The sequence below is a fragment of the Staurois parvus genome, unplaced genomic scaffold, assembly GCF_062004578.1.
Source record: "Staurois parvus isolate SC_StPar_1 unplaced genomic scaffold, SC_StPar_1.0 ptg000336l, whole genome shotgun sequence".
Taxonomy (NCBI): domain Eukaryota; kingdom Metazoa; phylum Chordata; class Amphibia; order Anura; family Ranidae; genus Staurois; species Staurois parvus.
In genome coordinates this window covers 183,285-210,691 of record NW_028318132.1, presented here as the reverse complement: position 1 = coordinate 210,691, position 27,407 = coordinate 183,285, and the positions used below count along the sequence as shown (strand labels likewise).

Sequence of the window (27,407 nt, the reverse complement as noted above, 5' to 3'; positions counted from 1 at the left end):
TCGTCTGCTGGTGTTGGTCCACTGTGCTTCATTAAGTCCAGGGTCAACGCAGCCATCTACCAGGAGATTTTGGAGCACTTCATGCTTCCTTCCGCAGAAGAGATTTATGGGGATGCTGACTTCATTTTCCAGCAGGATTTGGCACCTGCCCACACTGCCAAAAGCACCAAAACCTGGTTCAATGACCGTGGGATTACTGTGCTTGACTGGCCAGCAAACTCGCCTGATCTGAACCCCATAGAGAATCTATGGGGCATTGCCAAGAGAAAGATGAGAGACATGAGACCAAACAATGCAGAAGAGCTGAAGGCCGTTCTTGAAGCATCCTGGTCTTCCATAACACCCCAGCAGTACCACAGGCTGATAGTTTCCATGCCACGCTTCATTGAGGCAGTAATTGCTGCAAAAGGGGCCCAAACCAAGTACTGAGTACATATGCATGCTTATACTTTTCAGAGGTCCGATATTGTTCTATGTACAATCCTTGTTTTATTGATTGCATGTAATATTCTAATTTTCTGAGATTGTGGATTTGGGGTTTTCATGAGCTGTAAGCCATAATCATCACAATTATGACAAATCACGGCTTGAACTATCTTGCTTTGCATGTAATGAGTCTATCTCATATATTAGTTTCACCTTTTAAGTTGCATTACTGAAATAAATGAACTTTTGCACGATATTCAAATTTGTCGAGTTTCACCTGTATATACACACAGTACATCATTTGAGCAGAGTTTTTTTTTTAGAATTCTGCATTCAGTTCCTTTATATACAGCGTCACGCACAGAAAACATGTTTCAAGGCAGAAAAAAAAAACCTACCACTCTGTCCTCCTGTAATCGGAATATTATCAACAGTTTACGAGCTATTCGAAAAACAGAAAGAGCATTGGTCTTGACTGTTCCATTTTCTGGGCCTTCTAAAAAGACATCCACTTCTTGTCTGTGCTCAGCAGAAAACAAACAGAACCAAAAGATTTTATAGTTGTTATAATACACTCCATATTACACACTGGCTTATCCTAGAGCTTCTTTTTTTTTGTTATGGTTTTTATTGCCATATGTAATGAATAATGCTACAAAAAAAAAAAAAAAAACAATATACAGGTGGCATATTCCAACACAAACATTAGACAATGCACAGCAGGATTACAGTTCAATACCAGCCATAACATATATGTTTCTTACTATGCCTCCACCACACTCCCAAAATATAAAAGGAAAAGGGTACAAGGGATCTCAGACAATGCAGCATACAGTTGCAAGAAAAAGTATGTGAACCCCTTGGGATTACGTGGAGTTTTGCATGAATTGGGCATAAAATGTGTTCTGAACGTCATCTAAGTCACAACAATAGAAGAACACAGTCTGCTGAACATAATACTACACAAACATTAGATGTTGCCATGGTTTTATTGCACATAACATGTAAACATTCACAGTGCAGGGAAGAAAAAGTATGTGAGGCCCTAGTTAATGACTTCTCCCAGAGCTAATTGGAGCCAGGAGTGAGCCAACCTTGACTCCAATCAGTGTGATGATATTGGATGTGTTGCTGACAGCTGTCCTGCCCTTAAAAAACACACACCTGTTTTGGGTTTACTGGTTTCAAGAAGCACTGTCTGATGTGAACCATGCCTCGCAGAAAAGAGCTCACAGAAGACCTACGATCAAGAATTGTTGACTTGCATGAAGCTGGAAAGGGTTACAAAAGTATCTCCAAAAGCCTTGATGTTCATGTGTCCATGGTAAGAAGGACTGTCTACAAATGGAGAAAGTTTAGCACTGTTGCTACTCTCCCTAGGCGTGGTCGTCCTGTAAAAATGACTGCAACAGCACAGAATGCTGCATGAGGTAAAGAAGAATCCTACAGTGTCAGCTAAAGACCTACAGAAATCTCTGGCACATGCTAACATTTTTGTTGACACATCTACAATAAGGAAAACATTAAACAAGAATGGAGTACATGGGAGGACACCTTGGAGGAAGCCATTGCTGTCCAAAAAGAATATTGCAGCACGTTTGAAGTTTGCAAAAGAGCACCTGGATGTTCCACAGCACTACTGGCAAAATATACTGTGGACAGATGAAACCAAGATTGAGTTGTTTGGGAAGAACACACAACACTATCTGTGGAGAAAAAAAGTCACAGCACACCAACATCAAAACCTCATCCCCACTGTAAAACATGGCGGAGGGAGCATCATGGTTTGGGGCTGCTTTGCTGCCTCAGGGCCTGGACGGATTGTTGTCATTGATTGGAAAATGAATTCCAGAGTTTATCAAGACATTTTGCAGGAAACCGTATGACCATCTGTCCGCCAACTGAAGCTCCGCAGAGGATGGGTGATGCAACAGGACAATGACCCAAAACATACAAGTAATTCAACAAAACAATGGCTGCAACAGCACAGAATACGCCTTCTGGAGTGGCCCACTCAGAGTTCTGACCTCAACCCGATTGAAATGCTGTGGCATGACCTTAAGAGAGAGATTCACACCAGACATCCCAAGAATATTGCTAGACTGAAACAGTTTTGTGAAGAGGAGTGGTCCAAAATGACTCCAGATCGATGTGCAGGTCTGATCTGCAACTACAGGAAACGTTTGGTTGAGGTTATTGGTGCCAAAGGAGGGTCAACCAGTTATTAAGTCCAAAGGTTCACATACTTTTTCCTCCCTGCACTGTGAATGTTTACAAGTTATGTGCAATTAAACCATGGCAACATCTAATGTTTTTGTAGTATTATGTTCAGCAGACTGTGTTCTTCTATTGTTGTGACTTAGATGACGTTCACAGCACATTTTATGCCCAATTCATGCAAAACTCCACGTAATCCCAAGGGGTTCACATACCTTTTCTTGCAACTGTAGTACTGTTACCAACATCACATATAGCTTTTCTTTATATTCAGTCTTGATATACGCAGAGAAGAATCATAAAAGAACGGAACAGAAAAAAACAACAATACCAAAAAAACAGACAAAGATTCAAAAACATTCCAGAGTGTACCAAAGTCCATCCCAATCCATGTGTCAAAAAAAAAACAAAACAATGTCATATCCCAGAAATACCCTAGGTAGGCAGGAATGTTGGTCACCCAGAGCCCCCACTTGCACAGGGGTTTGCATCTAAACAAAACATTATTTCCCTATGGATTTTCTACCACCGTGTCTGATGAATCCATCCACCTGTACCATCTTCTTCTCAATGTTTTGGACACCCCCTAGCCTCATATGTCATCTCATATGATGGGATGTCCAAATTAACTAGTTTTTTCCATGCCGCTAAGCTCAAGAGTATTAGTAACCATAGGGCTTTTTTCAAAAGAAAGAATAAAAGTACCTGATTTCTCTCTGCAGCCGACATCTGCACAGGAAACGTCTAATAAGAGCCTGGATTTTTATTGCAGCCTTCTCTCGTTCTTTGAGGCCTTTCCTCTCTTCACGTGCCTGCCTTGCCTTGTCTAGAAATTGTGCCTTTGTAGCCTGTGATGCCCCAAACATTTTTTATAACTGTGGAAAAAAAGCCATAACATTTAGTCAAACAATGTTATTACCTGATTAAAGCAACTCTGTTGCCTTCTTTTTAAAAAATTAATAATACTTACCTGTCTGGCAGATGGTCACTCCCACCTTTGCTTTCCTGAAGAGCTACATCCACCAATGTATCTTCAGCATCCAATATATGTCAGGTTGTGTTGGACTCCTGGCCCCCACTGGGAATTTTTGTTCTAATAAAAAATTGCAAACATACAGCTCTAATATGAACATATTAACATACAGTATATACAAAATAAATACATACATATATACAAAACAAAATATAAGCTTACATCAGCATAGAAAACAAAAAAAGAACAGCGATTTCCCAAAAGAAACATAAAAAAGGAATATACAAACTCATATTACTTTTATTATTAACAACAACTAACATACACATATGTGGTATTGCTGCAATCGCCAGAAGCAGGAGAATTAATTTTGGGTTGTTCTTTCATGGTAGGTTATGGTAGTAGAAAGAAATGTACAGCTAAATTGAAAAAAAAAATGTTTTTTTCTATACTATTTTGGGCCAGTTCTCCCTTGGTAATTGACCTGGCTGCACAAAGTAGTTGTGATGATATGTACAGTTTTTTCTAACACATGTCAAAGTTGCAAAATTTTGCTTAAGCATTAACATTTGTTTTACCCTTAGGTTAAAAACCTGGAGTGTTTGCAATCTGTAAAGAACCCATTAATTCCTGTTCTATCAAGAAATTCCTGTTCTCTTAAAATACTATGGCATGTTCTGAAGCAAGCCATTAAAAGAACCACATCGCAAAATAATAAAACTAGCTGCAAAAGTATAGTATATTGGAACTAACCAAACTAGATTTACGCTATTGAGTTACAATGCCCAGAAAATTACCACATAATTTACAAGTGCCTTTACAAGCACTTTAATATTATTATACAAGAATTATGTTGTGCTAACATTTTGTGCTGAGCTTTACAATGCAAAGGGACACATACAATTCAACACAAGAGGGTTAGGAGGGCCCTGCTCCGAAGAGCTCACAATCACTTTAATGAATAAGTTCACCTTTTATAATATGTAACACCCATATTCACGTTACAAAAGGACTGCCCCGCATCCCCTGTTTTGGCAGCCAGCAGGGGACCTTCCCCCCCCCCATTTGATGTCACAAATTTTAAAAAACTTGGTCGTGTCGTGTTCAGTACTTTGTGAAATTATTTGTGAAAGTATTATGTTTGGGACTACAAGTCCCGACAGCCTTTTGCAGCTGTCGGCTTGTAGTTCTCAATGAGCTACCACAGCGCTGCAGAGCAAAAAAATGTGCACTGATTACTTTTTGTTACTTATCCTTTAAGTCCGAGTAAAAATGGTGGATAACAGCTTTGATTAAAGTGATAAAACCTCTGTTTTAATCATCTTCAGCAGCTGATTTAACCACTTAAACCAGCCATAGATGGTTAGAATCTCAGTCGGTTCATCAACTGACTTGGGTAATATCAGCGTGTTGGATTTTTACATGCGAAAATATATATATATATATATATATATATATAATATACACAATTATAGCAACAATTATTGAGTTCTCTTCTCCCTGCACCCCGGGAGAACATGATAGCTCCACGGGAGGGATTCCACCATCAACACTGACTGTGTTGATGGGGTAATTGAGCAATTTTCTTTCCTGCAATCCGTGGCTGCAGGAAATAAAATGGCCTCATCCGTGGCCTGCTTTACTGAGTATGCAGATTTTTCTTTTAATCTTTGCCCACATTCCAGTTTAAAGGATAAGTCCACCTTTGGGAACATGTTACATGTTCCACCCATTTTCAGGTTCTTCATGTAACATGTTCCCATAGCTGCAGCCGCCGCCCTCCCTCTGACAGTACTGGGATTCTTCTTCCCATACTATCTGTCAAATTTGATACCAGCGTGGAAGTGCTCTGCCCCCACGACCACATCATTAATTCAAGGACTTCCATGAATTAATGACCTACAAGACTCGACAGCCTTAGAGGCTGTGGGCTTGTAGTTTTCAATGAACTGTGGAGGGCCATGGTAGTTCAATGAGGCTTCCTGTCATAATATCTGCTTGCTTGTACATCCCGTATGGCTGATATTCTGACAGGTCTGCAGGAGACCTGCATGGCATCTACTGATCGCTGGTGCAATGCTTTCCAGGCTCCTCTGGAGAAAAATAATAAATGCACATTTTGTACCTGCAAAAAAAATGCATTTATTTTTTTTTTGTCTAAAAAGGTGAACTTATCCTTTAACTTGGTGTCATGACAGCTGCCCTAGGTTTCCTGTCTCAGGGGGGCTCCTTTCTCTTTCAGTTTTCTACGGAGCCACCCTTGCATGTATTATCATTATTATACAGGATTTATACAGTGCCAACAGTTTGCGCAGCGCTTTACCATATAAGGGAGACAGTACAATTACATTTCAGTACAGAAGGAATACGTAGGAATTAGAATTGTCTCCCTACACTGTGTGCATCAATAGAAACACATAGCCCCATATCCTGGAATGCAAGGTGCTCCCCTGTTCCTTCTTCCCTGTGGGCTGGCTGGAGCATACACTGTCCACTGTTAATGCTTTCCTATGAAGGCCGGAAGTTCTGGGAAGCAGCTCTGAGAGATCAGGAGCCAGCAGCAAATTAAAGTTGTAAACTGCAAGTCCTGGGGTAAGAATTTTACCAAATATTTTACTGGGGAATGTTTATTTGATTGTGCTCAATGTGTTACACTAAGGGTTTAATCCTACCTGTTGGGTCTTTGTTTGCTTCAGATGGGTTTTGCATCTCCTTACAAGTCCATAGGGATGCAAAACCAGCTTAAAGCGGCCAATGGGTTCTGAATGATCCCAGAAAAGTCTCAAACTGATATAATGGACCCAAATCTGTGTAATCTCAGAGCCTACCTAAACAACCCATTCCGTTTGTAACCAATCAGGCAGGCCCTCATACTATAAAGCTGTTACTAGAGAGACACATCCACCTTGCACTGGGTGTGGTCAGCTCAGGTCTAGGTTCTCACCTGTTCATGTAGAATCAAGCAGTCCCCTGCACTCTATAAGCCTTTGTCTGGTACAGTCTAGGAACCAGTGCCATCAGTCCTACAGTGCAAGTGTGTGATGACTTCCCTGTAATGAAAGCCCAACTTTCACATCATTGAAGACCACCTGTCCTGTCTAATCCCCACTCCTCTACAGCAGCAGGAGAGTAGGGGTTAATGACAGCTGACTGGCCTGCCCTGTATAGCTGAGGCTGAATAAAGAGCTCTGGGAAGGCCGGGGTTAAGGGTCAGAAGGGGGTGTCTAACCTTAGAAATGTCCTAGATCTCCCAAAACAAGAGCCACTCCCGGCTGCACACAACAACTCCAGCTGCCTCTCATCGGACTGTTTTCGTCAGTGCACAAAGTGAGGGCGGAAATACGTCAGAGAACACAAAACTGAACTGGCATAGCCTCCCGTTCCACTAATAGGAAGCGAAGTAGAAGCCATCATTGTTGTGGGCACAGCTTCTAGTCAAAGTGACTTTATTCATAACTAACATTGCTGGGGTGAATAGTGATATATCTCTGATTAAACAACGGCTCTGATATGTCTATGGGACTCTATTTATTTGGTTTAGGTGTGTCTGCCGGCGTGTCCTTGTTTCGTCGTCATGCCATTATACCAAGCAGGAAGAGGGAACATTGCAAGTCCCGGGGGCTGAGGGGGAATGAATGTGGCGGAAGCGCGTCATTGACGGGCGGAAGCGTCTGAGCTGGACTGGGTGGCTCCCGATTTTTGGCCTGGGGGAAGTTTATCGGGGTTGATGGTAAGTATAGAGCCTTTTATTGATGTATTTCTGGTGACAGGGGTGGCTTGTTGGGAGGACAGCCGGCGTGTTTCCCTGGAGCGGGGGTCACCAGGTAAACCTCCTGTAAGTCATGGGAGGTGCTGGAGCAGCTGAGATATACAGCCCATAGTCATGAGCAGCCTGATGGTACATAGTGGTCCAATGGTGCTTGCGTGCACTGATATCCTGCTGGGCAGCTATTGTAAATACAGGGAAAGGACTGGAAGAGAAGAAGCAATCACCAATGACATATCCTTCCAGCATTTCAGGGAAGTACCAAGAAGATCCACTTTATACTGGCCATACATTAGACAGTGTCCATACAACCTTCCATAGATTTCCCAGAACACCTAAACAATCCATCCCATTTGTATCCAATCATGCAGGCCCAAGGACTACGTAGTCATGGTAGATTGTACAGTGCATGGCACCCCTACTCCTTCCTTTCCCTAAGCCAAATCTCCATTAACCCCTTGCCTACAGAGCACTTGTACCCCCTTCCTGCCCAGGCCAATTTTCAGCTTTCAGTGCTGTCGCACTTTGAATGACAATTGCACGTTCATGCAACACTGTACCCATATGACATTGTTATAATTTTTTTCACATAAATAGAGCTTTCTTTTGGTGGTATTTCATTGCCCCTGGGTGTTTTTGCGCTATAAACAAAAAGGAGCAAAAAAATTTTTAAAAAAAAGTTTTTCTTTGTTTCTGTTATAAAATTTTGTAAACAGGTAATTTTTCTCCTTCACTGATGTGTGTTGATGAGGCGGCACTGATGATGTTGCACTGATGGGCGGCACTGACTGATGGCACTGTTGGGCACTGGTAGGTGGCACTGCTGGGCACTTGTGGGTGGCACTGATTAGCCGTGTCGATCCGTCCTCTGACAATTGCCAGTTATCGGCAGTACTTTCCTCACGGTGTGACAGCATGAGGAAAGTGCAGCCGATAACTGGCAACTGCATTTTTGATCTGCTGTGGCATTGGACACAGCTGATCACGTGGTAAAAGGCCGCTGTGATTGGCCTTTTACCACATCATGCCCTCCCAGAACTGGACAACTGCCAGGAGCGCGGTTGGCAAGGGGTTAAAGAGTTAACCGCTTGTTTGCCACCCTATAGTATAAGTACTGCAGCTGGGCTGTGCAAAACCATGTGTATATATATATGTGATTTTGTATTTCCGAGTAGGGGGCGTGCATGTGACACCCTAGCTGCGCTGCTGGGTCCCAGCCAGAGATTCCCTGCCAGCACCCGGCAATCGTCGGGCAACGTTGACATGGGACATCATGACATCATGCTTTTGCCGGCATGGACATGCTGCTTTGTATTTCTTGGCACAGCAGAGAAATACATAGCAGCATGTTTCTCTAGTAAAGCACACACAGTACATCATGTAAAACCGCACACAGTTAACCCTTTGATCGCCCCTTCCTTCCCAGTGTCATTAGTACAGTGTCAGTGCTTTTTATTAGCACTGATCACTATATTAGTGTCAATGGGATGTCAGTGGCAGTTAGTCAATTCCCACCCAGTGTCCGAATGTCCGCCGCAGTCCCACTATAAGTCGCTGATCGCCACCATTACTAGTATATGTATGCGAGTGTGTATGTATAATATATATAATTCCAGTATATATACTGCCATTTGTAGACGCTATAACTTTCATGTAAACCATTTAATATACACTTATTTGGGATTGTTTTAGCAAAGACATGTAGCAGAATACATTTTGGCCTAAATTTATGAAGAAATTAGATTTTTTTAATTATTTTACTGGATATGCTTTATAGCAAAAAGTCAAAAATATATATATTTTTTTTTTGTTTGTAGCGCAAAACATAAAAAACCACAGAGGTGATCAAATGCCACCAAAAGAAAGCTCTATTAGCAGGAAAAATTTTGTTTATGTACAGCGTTGCATGACCGCACAATTGTCAGCTAAAGTAATGCAGTGCTGTATCGCAAAAAATGGCCTGGTCATGAAGGGGGGTAAATCCTCTGGAGGGCAAGTGGTAAATTACCAAAAAACTGTCTATGCAGATAAGGGACATCTGAAGATAAAAACCAACTGTGCAACTTTGACCATAGTTGCTATAGGTGTAGACCATTTGCATACCTTATGAAGCCTGACTGAAAAACTCACAAAAATGGCATCATCCCATCCTGCCTTGTTGCTAGGATGTTGCTAAGACACTCCCAGACAATTAAACCCCCCTCACATGCTCTCTCTCTCCCCCTTGTCCCAGTAGCTGTGAGTTCAGCAATACTGTGACAGAGGAGATAGTGGACAATACGGGTGGGGGTTTGAAAACTTGCTCCTGTGATAATGGGGTTGAGCAGTAACAGCTGGGAGTGTCTTAGCAACGTCCTAGCAACAAGGCAGGATGGGATGATGACATTTCTGGGAGCTTTTCAGCTAGGCTTGGGGAGTAACATAAATGATCTACACCTAATAGTAAGGGCATTATCCAACTTTAGTCAAAACGGATCCGTTTGTTTTTATCTGCAGGTAAACTAAACCTTTAAAGTGTAAGTTAACTTTTCACCCTTAATTTGGGTGTAACGTGCTCCAGACCTAACCCCCCCCCCCAATCCCCTCCATTGGAGCCTTTAATATCGCTTTACCTTACCTAACCACCTCAAGATATCATTTGTATAACTTTAAGATCAAAATATCTATTGAACTTGAAATTTAGTACTGACAAAGTCGACGTTGCCAAGAGGGGGCCATCTTACTGTTCAAAATATAAATGCACCCCAGCAGTTCAAAAATGTTCCTCCATTATGTGCACTGGTATAAAGGTAATTAAAACCACTTTCTAGTTCATTACAGACTCTTGACTATTCTAAATGCCATATAAAACATTAGCATTCACTTTTCATATACATGAATTGTGTCCCTTTTGCTTGCAGGAAGAAATGTCAGGAGAGAGTGTGGTGAGTACTGTGGTACCAGCAGCTACAACCAGGACCACCTCATTTAAATGTGCCAGCACAAGTTCAAAGTATGTGAAGCTGAATGTAGGTGGTGCACTCTACTACACCACTATGCAGACACTCACCAAGCAAGACACGATGCTGAAAGCGATGTTCAGTGGGAGAATGGAAGTATTAACAGACAGTGAAGGTATAAAAGCACAAATCACATTTGCCTTGCTGTTGTTGTCAATGTTTTCCATAGTGCTGTGTGAATGAATTGTTGTGATACAGGTATTTTGTAATGAACAGAAAACTGTTTTTTTCATTTTTCAAACATTCTGAAAAAAAACAAAAAAAAAACACAAAGTTTGTTCAGATGTTATTCATAGACACTGGCGTTCTAACTGTCATTTTCCAGTGCTGACTTCAATCTTATATATTGTTTTTTTCATTGCATATACAGATCTTAGGCTCTATTTACACCTGAGCAGTTTGTATCTTAAAGCTCCAAAACGCTAAACATCCAAAATCCCAGGTATTACAATGGTGACTGTTAGTGCACAGGCTCCTGTAGCTTGATGTCTGAAGCTCCAAAAGTTATATGAGCTATTTTGAGGCAGATGTGGGCATTTGGCCCTATAGATTTCAATGGGAATGCCTGAAAAAGCTTAAATGAAGTGTTTTTTCAGGTGTATTTCAGGCATTTTCGAGCCTGTAAGAACTGGTCTTTCATGTTCCATGTTTTCCATTTGGCTTAAATAAAAATATCTAAAGCAGTGGAGCACAGTCTGCACTCTATTGGCTTCAGTAGATGGCAGGGGAGATATCAGGGGTCTAAAAGACCCCTGATATCTCATTAAAGAGAACCTGTCACAGTGTATATCACATAGAGGACTTTGTCCCCTATGTGATACAAATATTTTTAGTGAAAACAGGCTCAATTCACAAAATGATTATTATTAGACAGGATTTATATAGTGCCAACAGTTTGCTCAGTGCTTTACAATATAAAGGGAGATAATACAGCAATGATACAGTTCAATACAAGAGGGTTAGGAGGGCCCTGCTCCTTGGAGCTTACAATCTAAGAGGAATGGAATCTACCACTTTTGGGTCAGTGGTAAAATAGCTTATAACGTTTTTCAAAAACTTTTTTGCAAATCACTAATTAAAGCTAAAATACTGCATACACTATTTCTTGAAGTGATGATGTAGTTTAGTAGTGAAAACTTTTTTAGTATTATAACATCCGCACCCACCTTCGTCCTTAACAACCACTGAATAGCTGGCTAAGGAGTCCGCGCCCACCACGTCCTTAACAACCATGAGTCATCTGCCATCAGCGGGATTCCTCGCTGACAGCAGAATGTAAACTAAAGAAAAGTCAGCATTAAAAAAAAAACAAAAAAAAAAAAACGGCATGGGGTCCCCTCAATCCATACTGTCCTCTTCTCCCTTCCTATCTACCCAGCCAATGGGCAAGCGGGGCCCCAGATACATAGTGTGGGGGGGTTGTACTTTACAGGGGTGTGTGGCGGGCGGCAGCGTAGCTGTCCGAATGCTTCCACTTGACAAGTAAACCCTGCTGCTTACTTGCAACAGGGCTAAATGTACAAAATAACTACCATCCCGGCGCCCAGAACTGCATGTCCCGGGCGTCAGGCGATATAAATTGCGCATCCCTCCATGATCTAGATCAGGGGTGGGCAAACTTTTTGACTTGAGGGCCGCAATGGGTTCATATATTGGACCCGGGGGCCGGACCAAGAGTAGATGAATGATGTGTATGTGTCATCCATAGTAAGTATAGTAATATTCCCCCATAGTAAGCATAGTAATTCATCCCCCATATAGTAATTCATCCCCCCTATAGTAATTCATCCCCCCTATAGTAATTCATCCCCCCTATAGTAATTCATCCCCCCTATAGTAATTCATCCCCCATATAGTAATTCATCCCCCATAGTAATTCATCCTCCATATAGTAATTCATTCCCCATAGTAATTCATTCCCCATATAGTAATTCATCCCCCATATAGTAATTCATCCCCCATATAGTAATTCACCCCCCATATAGTAATTCACCCCCCATATAGTAATTCACCCCCCATAGAGTAATTCATCCCCCATAGAGTAATTCATCCCCCATATTAATTCATCCCCCATATTAAGTCCCCAAGTCCCCCCTGTGTCAATTCACTTACCTTTGCTCCGCGCGTTCCTCTCGCCGTGTTCCCGCGCCGTTCCGGTCTTCAGGGCGGATTGTGAGAGGAGCCTAGCTCCCCTCACGTTCGTCACGCTTCCCCGCCTACACACATCCTGACAGCCATCCTGACAGTATCACGCTCTGCGGGCCGGATTAAAAGGTCCGCCAGGCCGTAGTTTGCCCATTGCTGATCTAGATCCTACGACAAGTAAGAGCCCTGTCTGCAAGATGCTTAATCCAAGTTTTCCATTTGCGTTCCAGAGTTGTTGCAACTAATGACTGTGCAGAAGTGTAATTTGTTTCAGTGCTGTCATACCTTTTTGGTATTACTTTGAATAAGCTGTTTACTTGAATGGGGACAACGTGCTTTAAAGCGGTTCTAAACTCAAAAGGTTTTTTACCCTAATGCATTCCCTGCAGTAAGGTAAAAAAACCCTTTGACTTGAAGTTTCTGCCCTTCCCCAAATACTTGAATCCTCTCTTGATCTAACACTGTGCCCATCTGCAACAGCACTGGTCTCTCTCGCTGCTTTCACAGGACAGACCAAGAACAATGGGAGCCATTGGTTCCTGCTGCTGTCAGTCAAATCTAGTGAGGAGGGAGTGGGAGGCATGACACATGACTTGCTATGGGGGCACACTCAAGAGGGGAGGAGTCGATAGTGCTAGCAGGGAACCCCAAAAGAGGGGATAAGGGGCCACTCTGTGCAATATCGTTGCACAGAGCAGGTAAGTATAACCTTTTTTTAGTTTAGGGGCAAAAAGTGAACATTTAGTAGCACTTTAAGGCTGGTAAGGCAGTGGGTAGGGGACAGCTATGTGGTGTCATACTACAGACATGTTTGTGGTGCCCAAGCATTTCCACTCCTATTATAAAAAGTCATACCTTTTGAATACTTGTATATACTATTTGTAATGATGTTATAAGGGAATTGAAAAGCCAATGTTTATTTATTTCCATTTTTGTAATTGGAGGAGCTGAACAACATATTTGTTGTGTTTTTTGCAGGTTGGATTCTAATTGATCGGTGTGGCAAACATTTTGGGACCATATTAAACTATCTGCGTGATGGAGCTGTTCCTCTTCCAGAGAGTCGGAGAGAGATTGAGGAACTCTTGGCAGAAGCAAAGTACTACTTGGTGCAGGGACTGGTAGATGAATGTCAAGCATCTCTCCAGGTAGAGTGTGTGCAGAGATCTCAGCACTGAGTAGCAAGAAGCAAAACTTAAGATTAAGACTTTTCACTTGAATTTTCATTGAAAATTCTATTCCTCTCTAGCCAGCTTAACTGAAATTGCATTCATAGTCAAGTTTTAAAATGTTATGGTTTATGGGAAGGGTGTTTCCTTTGTGAAGTTACTCAAAATAGACTTTCGTGTTGTGAGTTCTGTCTGTGTGCTGGCCTTATTCCACAAATCCTGGATTCCCTGCATGCTTTGCAGCTTCTCCTGTGCTGTTTGCATTCAGTTTTTTAAGAATTCGGTATCCCATGGTACCTTGCTGCCTGCAAACAGTGATTCCTATGCTGATTCTGCCTCTTGAAACTCCTCTCAGCACCTAAGTAGTTGAGAAAGCAGGCTCTTTGAAATGTGTACCACAGAAGTGTCTGCTCACAGGGCATAATGAATACGTGTTGCAGAATTCAAAGAAACGTGTGGGCATCTTCACAAAGTATGTTTTAAAAACCTTAAGATCCTTCAAATTAATAGGAGTAGGCTATGGATAATTGAAATACAATGTGGAAATGAATATATAATTTAAAATTTTGGAATTTTTTCCCAAATGGAAAACTTCATTTTGGGCTGTGGTCTCTAAAGTGAACTATGCAGAGTAAAAATCAGTAGTAATTGTAAAATGTTGGAGGGCAGTCTATCTATTGCATAATATGTTCTGATCTTGGGTCAATATTAGGACTGTGTAATGGTGCATGTGCAGTTTATTTATGTGTGGCATGTAGTATCTTCAAGTCTAAAGCGTTCGTTAGCCTACACATTTTAACACTGATATCAGGGGGCTTTAATTTTAAATTCACCTGGGCCCTGTTATACCTGTGGGAGAAAAGCAGAAATGCCTGCATGCAAAAACACTAAAATCTTGTGAAGGATGAATTATATTCTTTTATAACTCACTGTGTTTTTATTTCAGCAGAATAAAGATGTGTATGAACCTTTTTGCAAAGTTCCTGTAATCACATCTTCAAAAGAGGAGCAGAAGCTTATTGCCACATCCAATAAGGTAAGAAAAAAATGAGTATACTGTCACATGAGAGTAAAATAAAAAAGGAAACCAGAGAATACATTTCTGTTCTCAATGTACAGCACGTTTAGTTGTACATTTGTAACAATACTGTTGCTACGTTTTTGTTGATGTAATATATAGCAAGTTCAGTATGCTTATGTATGGTCAGTGGCTGTTTTGAAAGGAACAGCCTCTATTTGGTTCATATTATCAACCTTATATTCATATACCTCTTGTTAGACATGCGTGAGCCAATGAGGAGAGAGTCCCGGGACAGCTGAGGCTCTCGTGCACATCGCTGGATCGAGTTGGGACTCAGGTAAGTATAAGGGTGGCTGTGTGGGGAGCTGCACCTAGGTTTATTTTACTCTTCTTCATGCATAATGATGACATATATTTCATATTAATAAAATGCTACAGTGAACAAGCAGCTGAACATTCAAGGAAACCACATAGAACCTTGTGAGAATAGCATAAAATATAAAATGCAGCGCTAATAGTCAAATGAAAAGTACCAGTAAAAATAATAAATGATCAATAATTGCAAGCAAAATAAAGTCCTGTGATGGTGCTCCCTGCGTTCCCAGTGCATATGGTATAAATGCGCACTAACCAGAGGCGTATTAGAAATACACGGTGTGTAAATATCCCGAAGATCCTCCCTCTCTCTAGTCAGAATATGGACTGGAATTGTTTTTGAACAATTGGGTGGTAATCATTTAGACATCTCACTGCTGATTTTCTGTGTACTGGAACACTAATAGTGGATTTAAAACAGCTTTCAACTTTCAGAGCCCTGCTGTGATCCACCTATCAGCTCCAGAGAGGGGAACGACCTGTAACCCAGGTTTCCTTACCCACATATCCCTTAAAGGGGATCTCTGACACCCCGGATCCATCTTCACCACATGAGGGCGCTTCATCTTTACTATCTCCAGTTCCAGTCCATATTCTGACCAGAGAGAGGGGGATATTTACACACCGCGTATTTCTAATACGCCTCAGGTTAGTGCACATTTATACCATATGCACTGGGAACGCAGGGAGCACCATCACAGGACTTTATTTTGCTTGCAATTATTGATCATTTATTATTTTTACTGGTACTTTTCATTTGACTATTAACGCTGCATTTTATATTTTATGATATATTTCATATTGCAATTCAAAAAAGGAGATTTTAAACTCCCACTATTGGTAAACCATATCGCCACCAATTATGTGGGAGCAACAGGGTATTTAATATCTCCACATTTAAAGTTACCCTTAAAGGAGGGCCAACTAATATTGCTTCTGCTCCCACTGCAGAACCAACTAGGGGGCATAAAACTGCCTAAGAACGGAGACCACTTTGACACAGTCCTAATACCTCTGAATAAAATGTTGCAATACACAATGTCATTGAATAGCACTGATAAATATTTTATTATAATAGATTTTACCTTGACCTGTAGTCTAGGCCAGGGCTATTGAAATAAAATATACAGAGGTCAGATCAGTAAAATTTTCTTCCAGCAGAGGTCTGAATCGCATGTTTGTGTGAAGACTCAGATCCTTTCCATCACAGCCCCCCTTATATCTCAAGAAGATATCACAGTCCTATTCTTACAGTAGTGTCCTCAGTCCATGGCACACCACAGACTGCACTTCACAGTGGAATGAAGTGGAGGGAAGCCAGCAGTCCTATGAGTGTGTGGGTGGGGACCAGGGCAGCAGAAGGAAGGAGAATCTAGACGGGGAGAAACAGGGGCAACATTTACTGGATCAACAGCCTGTAGTTCACTCATGCAGCAGCTGAAAGACAGCGGGAGGGAGAGGAGAATCTGTCTTTCAGCTGCTGCGGGGGGAACTACATGGGATCGGTTTCAGTAAATGCCGTCCCTCTTGTCCAGGTTCCCCTTCTGCTTGTCATTGGTTCAGCATACAAGTTGTTCCTTTTGCAACACCACTCTGCATATGTGGAAGAAGCAGTCTGGGGATCAGCAGGGGACACAATCTACCCATCACCTGCCTGCGATCGACTTTAAAGTATATCTTTATTAAAGGCATAGTGCAGGGAATTTTAAAACCTCTGGAAATGTTTTTTTTTTTTCTCCCCTCTATCTGTCTCATTGTAGAAATTTCCATTAAATTCTTGTCACAGAGAAACAGGAAGTGAGAGAAAATCTATACAATTATTATCCTTCTGTATTCACAACATGTAGTAGTAGAATTTGTTCAGCAGCCAAATACTTTGTCAGACTTGGAAGATACACCTATGTTGGCATAGGTGGATTTATTAAAGGGTAAGGCTGCATTGATTAAGGCTTTCCAAGCTTGTACTGTAGGTGCCAGAATAATGAGTTTTTAGGCATTCACAAATAGTAAGTTAAACAGTGTCCTAATTGCTATGGTGGGTGCTAAATTATCAACTAATCCTAACAGGCAAACTTAAGTAATTAAAGAGTCTTCTGGGAGTTTCTTCTGATCTGTAGAGCTGCATCTGCTCCCTGCCTACCCTTTTATGTGAGATTTCCTTTAGGAAGTGTGGAAGAATGCCAATCATTGCTAGAACAAACAGAAAACAATTGTCCTCAGTGTCCTGTTCATGCTGCAGTGAGCTGTAATAAAATGTAGACATGCTGCATTTTAATATTTTTACTGAAAAACAAAATAAAGGCTGTATGTTTAACCCCTTCACGCCTAAGGGTAAAACAGATCTAAATGTCTAAGAACAATTTTGCAACAATGACATGTGTTAGTAAAACCGTACATATCATCACAACTACTTTGTACATCCAGGTGAATTATACCTTTGTTTTTTTCAGAACAAATTGAGCTTTCATTTGGTGGTAAATTGTAATGGATCTCTCCTGATTTTTTTTTTTTTATCAAAGGAAAACTGGGCCAAAATAGTAAAAAAAAAACTTTTTTTTTTTTTAAATTTAGCTGTGTGTTTCTTGTTACTACCATAACCTACCACCAAAGAGCAACCCAAAATAACATTTCCAGCTCTTGATGATCGCAGTGATACTATACAGTGGGGCAAAAAAGTATTTAGTCAGCCACCAAGTTCTCCCACTTAAAAAGATGAGAGAGGCCTGTAATTGGCATCATAGGTAGACCTCAACTATGAGAGACAAAATGAGGGGAAACAAATCCAGACAATCACATTGGCTGATTTGGAAAGAATTTATTTGCAAATTATGGTGGAAAATAAGTATTTGGTCAATATCAAAAGTTCATCTCAATACTTTGTTATATATCCTTTGTTGGCAATGACAGAGGTCAAACATTTCCTGTAATTCTTCACAAGGTTGGCACACACTGTTGCTGGTATGTTGGCCCATTCCTCCATGCAGATCTCCTCTAGAGCAGTGATGTTTTGGGGCTGTCGCTGGGCAACACAGACTTTCAACTCCCTCCAAAGGTTTTCTATGGGGTTGAGATCTGTAGACTGGCTAGGCCACTCCAGGACCTTGAAATGCTTCTTACGAAGCCACTCCTTCGTTGCCCGGGCGGTATGTTTGGGATTATTGTCATGTTGGAAGACCCAGCTACGTTTCATCTTCAATGCCCTTGCTGATGGAAGTTGGTTTGCACTCAAAATCTCACGATACATGGCCCCATTCATTCTGTCCTGTACATGGATCAGTCGTCCTGGTCCCTTTGCGGAGAAACAGCCCCAAAGCATGATGTTGCCACCTCCATGCTTCACAGTAGGTATGGTGTTCTTTGGATGCAACTCAGCATTCTCTCTCCTCCAAACATGACGAGTTGTGTTTCTACCAAACAGTTCTATTTTGGTTTCATCTGACCATATGACATTCTCCCAATCCTCTTCTGGATCATCCAAATGCTCTCTAGCAAACTTCAGACGGGCCCGGACATGTACTGGCTTAAGCAGGGGGACACGTCTGGCACTGCAGGATCTGAGTCCCTGGCGGCGTAGTGTGTTACTGATGGTAGCCTTTGTTACGTTGGTCCCAGCTCTCTGCAGGTCATTCACTAGGTCCCCCCGTGTGGTCCTGGGATTTTTGCTCACCGTTCTTGTGATCATTTTTACCCCACGGGGTGAGATCTTGCGTGGAACCCCAGATCGAGGGAGATTATCAGTGGTCTTGTATGTCTTCCATTTTCTAATTATTGCTCCCACAGTTGATTTGTTCACACCAAGCTGCTTACCTATTGCAGATTCAGTCTTCCCAGCCTGGTGCAGGTCTACAATTTTGTTTCTGGTGTCCTTCGACAGCTCTTTGGTCTTCACCATAGTGGAGTTTGGAGTGTGACTGTTTGAACTTGTTAACAGTATAAAAGACACCTGTCCACAACCTCAAACAGGTGCCATTGATACAGGTAATGAGTGCAGGACAGAGGAGCCTCTTAAAGAAGAAGGTACAGGTCTGTGAGAGCCAGAAATCTTGCATGTTTGTAGGTGACCAAATACTTATTTTCCACCATAATTTGCAAATAAATTCTTTCCAAATCAGCCAATGTGATTGTCTGGATTTTTTTTCTCATTTTGTCTCTCATAGTTGAGGTCTACCTATGATGCCAATTACAGGCCTCTCTCATCTTTTTAAGTGGGAGAACTTGCACAATTGGTGGCTGACTAAATACTTTTTTGCCCCACTGTATCTATGTGCGTTATTTGTTGTTTGTACCCATGGTACAGCCCTGAAACAATAGTGCACATTTAGTTTTTTGTTTTTTATCTAAAATACATGGACACCAAATTTTTTTAAATCCTGACCTTGACCTTTGACCATGACCTCGACCCAAACACTTACCCTGGCACTGAACTAGATCAGACCTTGATCTAGGTATTTTTTCTTTATTTTTTTCTTTTATTTTTTAATATTTATTTTTAACTTTTTGTTAAAAATAAAACCTTTTTTCCCCCCTCTATGCTAGGAGTTAGACAGATACAATGTATCTCTCTCCTCCATTCATAGAGAGAGAGAAAAACAAGGGGGCCAGGCTGTACAGTGACTGAAGCCAATCAGATGCTATTACAGCGATCATGTGACCTGGAATTGTCCCGATCGTTAGAACAGGACAAGGGGCTCTCTGGGAGCACGCTGTGCAGCTTCCTCCCAGCACAAAGACAGGTACGCAAATATGTGGCCCCACGGAAAAAAAACTCAGTTCTGTGAGGCCGCATATTTGTGTTACTACTGCGTCAAGGGGTTAAAGGCCCCTTTCACAAGGGTGTCATCCGTTCAGTCACATTTTTGCTAAGAAAACACAGATTCAGTTTTCATCAGTGTATATATTCCATTTACATTCTGTTTTTTTTTATGTTTTTATCAGTTTGCCCATCAGTTTGCAACAGACAGATGAATACTGAACAAACAGAACGCCCATGTGATAGGGGCCTTAGAATATCGGTGGGTGATCATAAAAAGTGAAATAAATGTAGGCAGCTCACCTTGGCAAGTGTCCAAGAAAGCACCAATTGGTGTACTGCCTGATAAGTTTAAATGGCAAGAATCCACAGCCGAAGAGGTCTTCAACAACACACCCCAAGGTTGGGTGTATCATGATCAACAACAATGCTTTAGGTTCGATCACAATAATGTTAGATAAATGCAAGTCCAAAGTAAAACTCAACTTTTTTTTCTCAGATCATACATTGCTCCCTTTTCCCTTATTCCTAAATAAGATTGTTCAATAAGTTTGCATAACATTTGAATTTGTTTCATAATAATTTTAGGGTTGTAAAATAATTAAAAGATAAAGCCAGTAACTGTTTTTTGTTTTACTTCCCACAGCCAGCAGTCAAGTTGCTGTACAACAGAAGCAATAACAAGTATTCGTATACCAGGTATGGTTGGTCACCTCACAGTATGGGTTCTTAAAAACGGTTTAAAATAAGGGTAATCTTTAATATACTAATGGTTATAACCTTCTGACTGTTCTGGGCATCAGGGTCATCTCAACAAAATGAGGGGCCTAACATGAGTAAAAAGAGGTTCAAGCTGCCTATTGCATTGATGGCGGTAATTGTATAATGCCAGCATTTGATTAAGTTTACAGTAACACCAGTCTGTCAGAGAATGCATGCTTCATTAGGATGGCTGCCAAAATATGGGATCTTTGATAAGGTGTTCGGTCTTCCTGTGAATGTTACATAATAGGTTTCCTTTATACACTTCACTATGACTATTAATGATTACTTAATCTTATTCTTAGTCATTTTTCAACTGTGTGTGACAAATAAGATATGTATGTGTCAGGGCTTTGCCTGGCATTGTGGCCTTTGGCCCAGGCACTTACAACTACGCTGCTGTTTGTTCAAAATTGTCAGTCTACAGAAAAGAAATTGTTCCATTATGACTGATACTGCTTTGTTTTATGGGATGAAAGTATGAAGCTGACCATACACTTTCTGCTGTCCAATTTCCATTTGTTTTACCAATACTAGTACTCAGGGGACAAAGCTGACCAACTAATTCAGTTAGTATCAAATCAGTTGGGAGGCATGGCCACAGTTTTATAAAGTCCTATTTCCAAAAATGTGTTTTAAGGCATCTCTGTTAAATTTCTATATCAACCAGCTCTCTGCTGTAGATTTTCTAACTAATTATCATCAAACCAATTATTTGAATTTTTTTTTTCCTTCAGTATGATTAATCCTGAATTATGTATTTTTTCAGCAATTCCGATGACAACATGCTGAAGAACATTGAGCTGTTTGATAAGTTGTCTTTACGATTTAATGGGAGAGTTTTATTTATCAAAGATGTAATTGGTGATGAAATCTGCTGCTGGTCATTCTATGGTCAAGGTCGAAAAATCGCAGAGGTCTGCTGCACATCCATTGTATATGCTACAGAGAAGAAGCAAACCAAGGTATAGTGGCTAAATAATTTTTCATTCAAAAGTTAAAAAAAGACACTACATAGTTGAGGCAGGATGAACAATATCAGAGAAATACATTTCTGTGGACAGAGTTACAAGTTCAATCAAATCTAAGAGAACAAGACATGTAGAATCAATAGATGTTATCAGCGCAAATTTATTTTTAAGTTGTATGTCAGTAGGCAGTATAGGCAATAATTGTGGCATTTTTTTGTGTGCCTCTCCAGGATGAATAAAGTACCAAATAGGAGTTCAGACAAACCACTTACAGCACTTCTTTTAACCACTTGCAAACCGCCCACCCTACTTTTAATACGGGCGGGCAGCGGGTACAGGCAAAGCAACGTACCCCTCATTTTGCTTGCTGCTTGCCCACCTGCATGATCATAACGTCAACAAAGCTTTTATAAAACATTGTAATTCATAACCGCTTTGCTTCCATTACTAGTGAGCTGTGACTGGCCCCCAGCTATCACATGGTACCTGGGCCAATCGCAGCACTCTGTACCATGTGTTTAGCTGTAGCCAGTCACAAATCACTAGTATTCCGAGTAGTCATGAATTGAACCCATTCATGACAGTTCAAAGCATTGCTGGTGCGATGATCTTCATTGTACCAGCAATCAAAGTGGGAAAAAAAACACTGATCACCCCTAGAATAATTCAGTGTTACTATGGTAACATTGAAATACTCTGATGAAAGTATTAAAAAGAATAGTCTGTTAAAAAAAACAATTTAAATATTGAATACAAAAATTTTATTTATTTTTTTTTAATTAATTTTCTTTTTTTTACATGCTGTCACTAGTCAGTGTCCTTGATCACCGCCACACCAGTCATATGACACTGTACAGCGCTAGTGATGGAAAGTAAAAGTAAAAAAAAATAAACATTTAAACATTTAATTCCTTCATTTTCCAAAAAATGTGATAAAATTGCAACCTTAAAAAACTCGCCATGCCTCTTACTAAATACCTCTACTTTCCAAAAAGGGGTAACAGTACTGTCCTGACATTTAAATGGCCTCAAGAAATTAGATCACCTGTCAGTACATCAAAACTGATCAATTTTTACATATATATCCCATATTTTGTGGACAGTTTTCCTACAGACTAAATATACACCTATTGGGATTTTTTTTTAAGAAAGACATATAGCAGAATACATTTTGGCCTCAATTTATGAAAAAATTGGATTTTGTTTATTGTATGTATGTTTTATAACAGAAAATAGACTATATCAGGTTTTTTTTTTACATATTTGGTCTGTTTTTGTTTACATACATCAAATACTACCAAACGAAAGTTCTATTTGTGTGAAAAAAAAAATATCAATTTCATTTGGGTACAGCATTGCATAACCATGCAATAGTCTGTTTAACCACTTGCCTACCGGGCACTTATACTCCCTTCCTGCCCAGGCCAATTTTTAGCTTTCAGCGCTGTCGCATTTTGAATAATAATTGCGCGGTCATGCAACATTTCACCCTTATGAAATTTTTATAATTTTTTTCACACAAATAGAACTTTCTTTTGGTGGTATTCAATCGCCGCAAGGTGTTTTATTTTTTTGTGCTGAAAACTGGTCATTTTTCTCCTTCACTGATGTGCGTTGATGAGGCGGCACGGATGGGCGACACTGATGGGCAGCAGTGCTGAACAGCACTGGTGGGTGGCACTGGTGGGTGACAATTTCCGGTCATCAGCAGTACTTTCCTCACGCAGTGACAGCGTGAGGAAAGTGTAGCCGATAACCGGCAACTGCATTTACCGGTGATCTGCTGTGTCATTGGACATGGATGATCACGTGGTAAAAGGGCGCTGTGATTGGCCTTTTACCACATCACGTGATCAGCTGTGTCCGTAGGACACAGCGATCACGGACATCGCTGGGAGGGCGCATTCTGGGAGGACGCCGTATGACTGGCCAACCGCGCTGTAGCCATCATTCGGCTATATCGCAGTTGGCAAGTGGTTAAAGTAGCGTAGTGCCGCATAGCAAAAGATGGCCTGGTCAGGAAGGGGGTCATATTTTCCGGAGGTCAAGTGGTTAAAGAATAAAAAAAAAATCTGATGCTTTTTAAATTTTCTAAAAATGTTTGTGAATGGCTTCCTGTGTAGTGCATTTTAATGTATTGTAGTTTTCAAGGATGCAAATAAGTTATTATGTGGTATTGTTCAGGTGGAGTTTCCAGAGGCAAGGATCTATGAAGAGACTCTTAACATTCTGCTGTATGAAGCACAAGATGGACGGGGACCAGATAATGCTCTGTTGGAGGCCACGGGAGGAGCAGCAGGCCGTTCCCATCACCTAGATGATGATGATGAACGGGATCGCATTGAGAGAGTTAGGCGTATCCACATCAAAAGACCAGATGACAGAGCGCATCTCCATCAGTAGGACTTGTCTTGTCCATGTTCATTGCATTCTTTTCCGTCCACAAGAGATGTCTGCTTTTTTTTTAAACCCAAACCCATGTGGGAAAAGAAGGTCTGAGGTGGTCACCTGCATGGAAGTTTAAGACCAGCCAAAACTGTTACACTTTATGGTGATTTATACAAATCACATTGAAGGGACAATTCATTTTGAATGTTTGCTTGTGTGGGGATTTCCTCAGTTCTAAGTTAGTGCTAGTTACGAAGTTGTAAATCTGCAAATAAAGAGGCAACGTAGGTTATTACAGGTATTGGAATAAAGCGAGAACCTTATTCAAATGGACTTGTTATGTTGTCTTAAAGCATTGCTTGATGTTCATTGGTACAGTACATGTTATCTGTATACTGTATAGCAAACCAATATTGTGCTTAGCTCTGTGGAGGTTTCCCTTATTAGTCAGTTTGTATTCAGCTGTTCTTGCTGCATTACTTTTCAGCTCTGACTTTAACACATGTACAGTACACCGATGCCTTTATTACTTTTAACATTTTGACTTTTAAGTCAACTATGACCCTTTTTGTGGCTCTAGAACTATCATTTTGGGATGTATCCAAATCAACCACAGAAGCGATGCACCTTTAAGTATTTGACTTTCTTTCTATGTCAATATTAAATTTCTGTGTATATTTTCCTTTGTTTTTACGTAGCCTTGGTTCTTTGTGTATTAAATAATTTATATTGCCCCGTGTCTTAATAAACTTAACTACAGACTCTGTTTTAATCTTGAATTAGTTTGCATACTTTGATGCTTTTATATGAATTGGTATTCCTGCAAACAGGAGGGAAAGCTAGTTCCTAAATAATACCTCATATGCAACTTGTGGGGAGACAATGTTTTTGACCAAATTATTCTGTTGAAAAGGGGGTGGAATTCATAAATCTCAGGTGGGGAATATTTATGAAGTATTACACTTCAAATGTGCCAAAAAGCTACCATTGTTCTTTGAAGAGTTCCTTTGAGACTGTTTGTTTTTTTTTTTTTAAATCACTTCCCGCCCAGCCGCTACAGATATGCGGATGAGGAGAAGCAGTGTCAATCCAGGAGGACACATCCTTTGGGTCTGGTTTGGAATTTAAGGGGAACATCACACCAACATTCTTTTAAAAAATGGCGTGGGGTCCCCCCAAAATCCATACCAGACCCTTATCCAAAAATGCAGCCTGGCAGGTCAGGAAAGGGGGGAGAACAAGTTAGGGCCCCCCCCCCCCCCCCCCCAAACAATACCAGGCCACATGCCCTCAACATAAGGGGAAGTGCTTTGGGGCAAGAGGGCTTCTCCCTCCCTTTACCAAAGCACCTTGTCCCATGTTGATGGGGACCAAGGGTCTCTTACCCACAACCCTGGACAGTGGTTGTGAGGGTCTGGGGGGGGGCCCCGGATCCCAGCCTTCCCCCATGTGAATGAATATGGGGTACCATAAAAATTAAGGGATAATTTTTGACAAGTCATTTTATTTAAAAAAAAAAAAAACAATTGCTATGAATGTTTAAATGTTACAAAACATAACAGAATATGTAAGAAGGAAATCAAGAATGCAAAAAATTCAAAATGAACAGCTGATTGCAAAAGAAAGTAGAACAAACCCCCCCAAAAATGTCAAATATATTAATAGTAAAAAGGTCAGGTCTGAACATGTAGGTCCTTTACAAAGTAATCTGAAGTAGGTGACTGAGGACAAAGAGAAAGGAAAATTTATTAAATACCTTCTTCAGCTCTGTGTTTACAAAGGAGCATAACAGACGGCATGGATTTGTGAAAGACAGAATTTGTAAAAAAAATCTGATTTGTTTTTATGAGGAGGTAAACAAAACCTTAAATAAAAGAGTGGCTGTGAATATAATATACTTGGATTTTGCAAAAGCGTTTCACAGTTCCCCACACATGGCTAATGTGTAAGGTAAAGTCTATAGGCTTGAAAAAATCAGTTTGTAAATGGATAGAAAACTGTCTAAAAGATCATTTTAAAGATAGTAGTGGTTAATGATTTCATACTCTACTCTGAATGGTCTAGGGTTGTTCGTTTTGTAGCATTGGGACCCTTGCTTTTTAAAATATTTATAAATGATATAGGGTCTGGGATTAAAAGTACTATTTCAGTATTTACAGATGACACCAAGCTGTGCAGTGAAATAACGTCTTTACAGGATGTCTCCAACCTACAAGCCGACCTCAATACTCTGTTTAATTGGGCGACAACACTATATTGAAAAAAGTATTGGGACACCTGTCTTTACACGCACATGAACTTTAATGGCATCCCAGTCCGTAGTGTTCAATATTGAGTTGGCCCACCCTTTGCAGCTATTATTATTATACAGGATTTATATAGTGCCAACAGTTTGCTCAGCGCTTTACAATATAACGGGAGGCAATACAGCAACAATACAGTTCAATACAAGAGGGAGAGGAGGGCCCTGCTCCTTGGAGCTTACAATCTAGGAGGGAGGGGATAGTGGTACAAAAGGTAGTAACTGTGGGGGATGGACTGGTTGGAAGAGTAGAAGATTCCATTATTAGCTGAGGACAGGATAGGCTTCCCTGAAGAGAGGTTTTCAGAGATCACCTAAAAGTGAGCAGGGTAGGCGATAGTCTGATAAATTGGGGTAGAGAGTTTCAGAGGATGTGGGAAGTTCTGGAGAGGAGCATGGGAGGAGGAGACAAGGGAGCTAGAGAGTAGGAGGTCTTGCGAGGCGTGGAGAGTACGGTTTGGGTGGTATTTGGAGACAAGATCGGTGATGTAATTTGGGGCAGAGTTATAAATAGCTTTATATGTTATTGGTGTTTTGAAGTTTATCCGTTGGGCAATGGGAAGCCAGTGGAGGGATTGGCAGATACAGAACAGTTAGTAAGGTGGATGAGTCTGGCAGCAGCATTCATGAAAGACTGAAGAGGGGATAGCCTGCGATTAGGTAGGCCAATGAGGAGGGAGTTATAATAGTCAAGGCGAGATATAACAAGGGAGTGAATAAGTTGCTTAGTGGTTTCCGAGGTTAAGAACGGGCGTATCTTGGAGATGTTGCGGAGGTGAAGTCTACAAGATTTGGACAGGGATTGGATTTGGGGCTGAAAGGACAGATGGGAGTCTAGGATTACACCTAGTACCCTGGCATGAGGGGAGGGACTGATGGTTGTGTTATTGATCTTAATGGAGAAGTTAGGGGAGGGGGCACGGGCTGGGGGGAATACTAAGAGCTCAGTTTTGGAAAGATTGAGTTTGAGGAAGTAGAGTGACATCCATGCCGATATGTCACTTAGTAGGTTAGTAAAGCGAGAGGAGACTGAAGGGGTGAGGTGAGGGGTAGAAAAATAGATTTGTGTCATCAGCATGGAGATGGTACTTAAAGCCATGGGAGGTGATCAAGGGAGGAAGTGTAGATGGAGAAGAGAAGGGG

The 27,407-nt window shown here is 40.9% G+C and overlaps 2 protein-coding genes across 3 annotated transcripts in view; one reads left to right on the top strand and one right to left on the bottom strand.

Moving 5' to 3' along the window:
* Nucleotides 1–6,938, bottom strand: part of UBE3B (ubiquitin protein ligase E3B) — a 58,291-nt gene extending 51,353 nt beyond the window's left edge. Inside the window, exons 1-4 of the mRNA XM_089684089.1 lie at nucleotides 6,846–6,938; nucleotides 3,614–3,736; nucleotides 3,349–3,518; nucleotides 825–945 (exon numbers count right to left, since the gene is read on the bottom strand). Coding sequence (XP_089540215.1) covers nucleotides 825–945; nucleotides 3,349–3,509 — 282 coding nt within the window. The 5' untranslated portion in view covers nucleotides 3,510–3,518; nucleotides 3,614–3,736; nucleotides 6,846–6,938. The remainder of the gene's footprint in view (nucleotides 1–824; nucleotides 946–3,348; nucleotides 3,519–3,613; nucleotides 3,737–6,845) is intronic.
* Nucleotides 6,939–7,242: 304 nt separating this feature from the next.
* On the top strand, nucleotides 7,243–24,734 carry KCTD10 (potassium channel tetramerization domain containing 10). 2 transcript variants are annotated; one of them, XM_089684088.1, is made up of 7 exons: nucleotides 7,243–7,346; nucleotides 10,283–10,496; nucleotides 13,505–13,674; nucleotides 14,645–14,731; nucleotides 20,488–20,540; nucleotides 21,373–21,568; nucleotides 23,759–24,734. In XM_089684088.1, exons 1-7 carry the CDS (start codon nucleotides 7,344–7,346, stop codon nucleotides 23,975–23,977), a joined length of 942 nt encoding a protein of 313 aa, XP_089540214.1. In that variant the 5' UTR covers nucleotides 7,243–7,343; the 3' UTR covers nucleotides 23,978–24,734. The 2 variants fall into 2 exon arrangements, with proteins under 2 accessions (XP_089540214.1, XP_089540213.1); XM_089684087.1 differs by having other exon boundaries at nucleotides 14,642–14,731.
* Nucleotides 24,735–27,407: the final 2,673 nt, after the last annotated feature.

Coding starts and splice junctions, on each gene's coding strand:
- KCTD10 (XM_089684087.1), top strand. Junction 14,732..20,487: donor TTATTGCCACATCCAATAAG/GTAAGAAAAAAA, acceptor TACTTCCCACAG/CCAGCAGTCAAGTTGCTGTA. Junction 20,541..21,372: donor AACAAGTATTCGTATACCAG/GTATGGTTGGTC, acceptor GTATTTTTTCAG/CAATTCCGATGACAACATGC.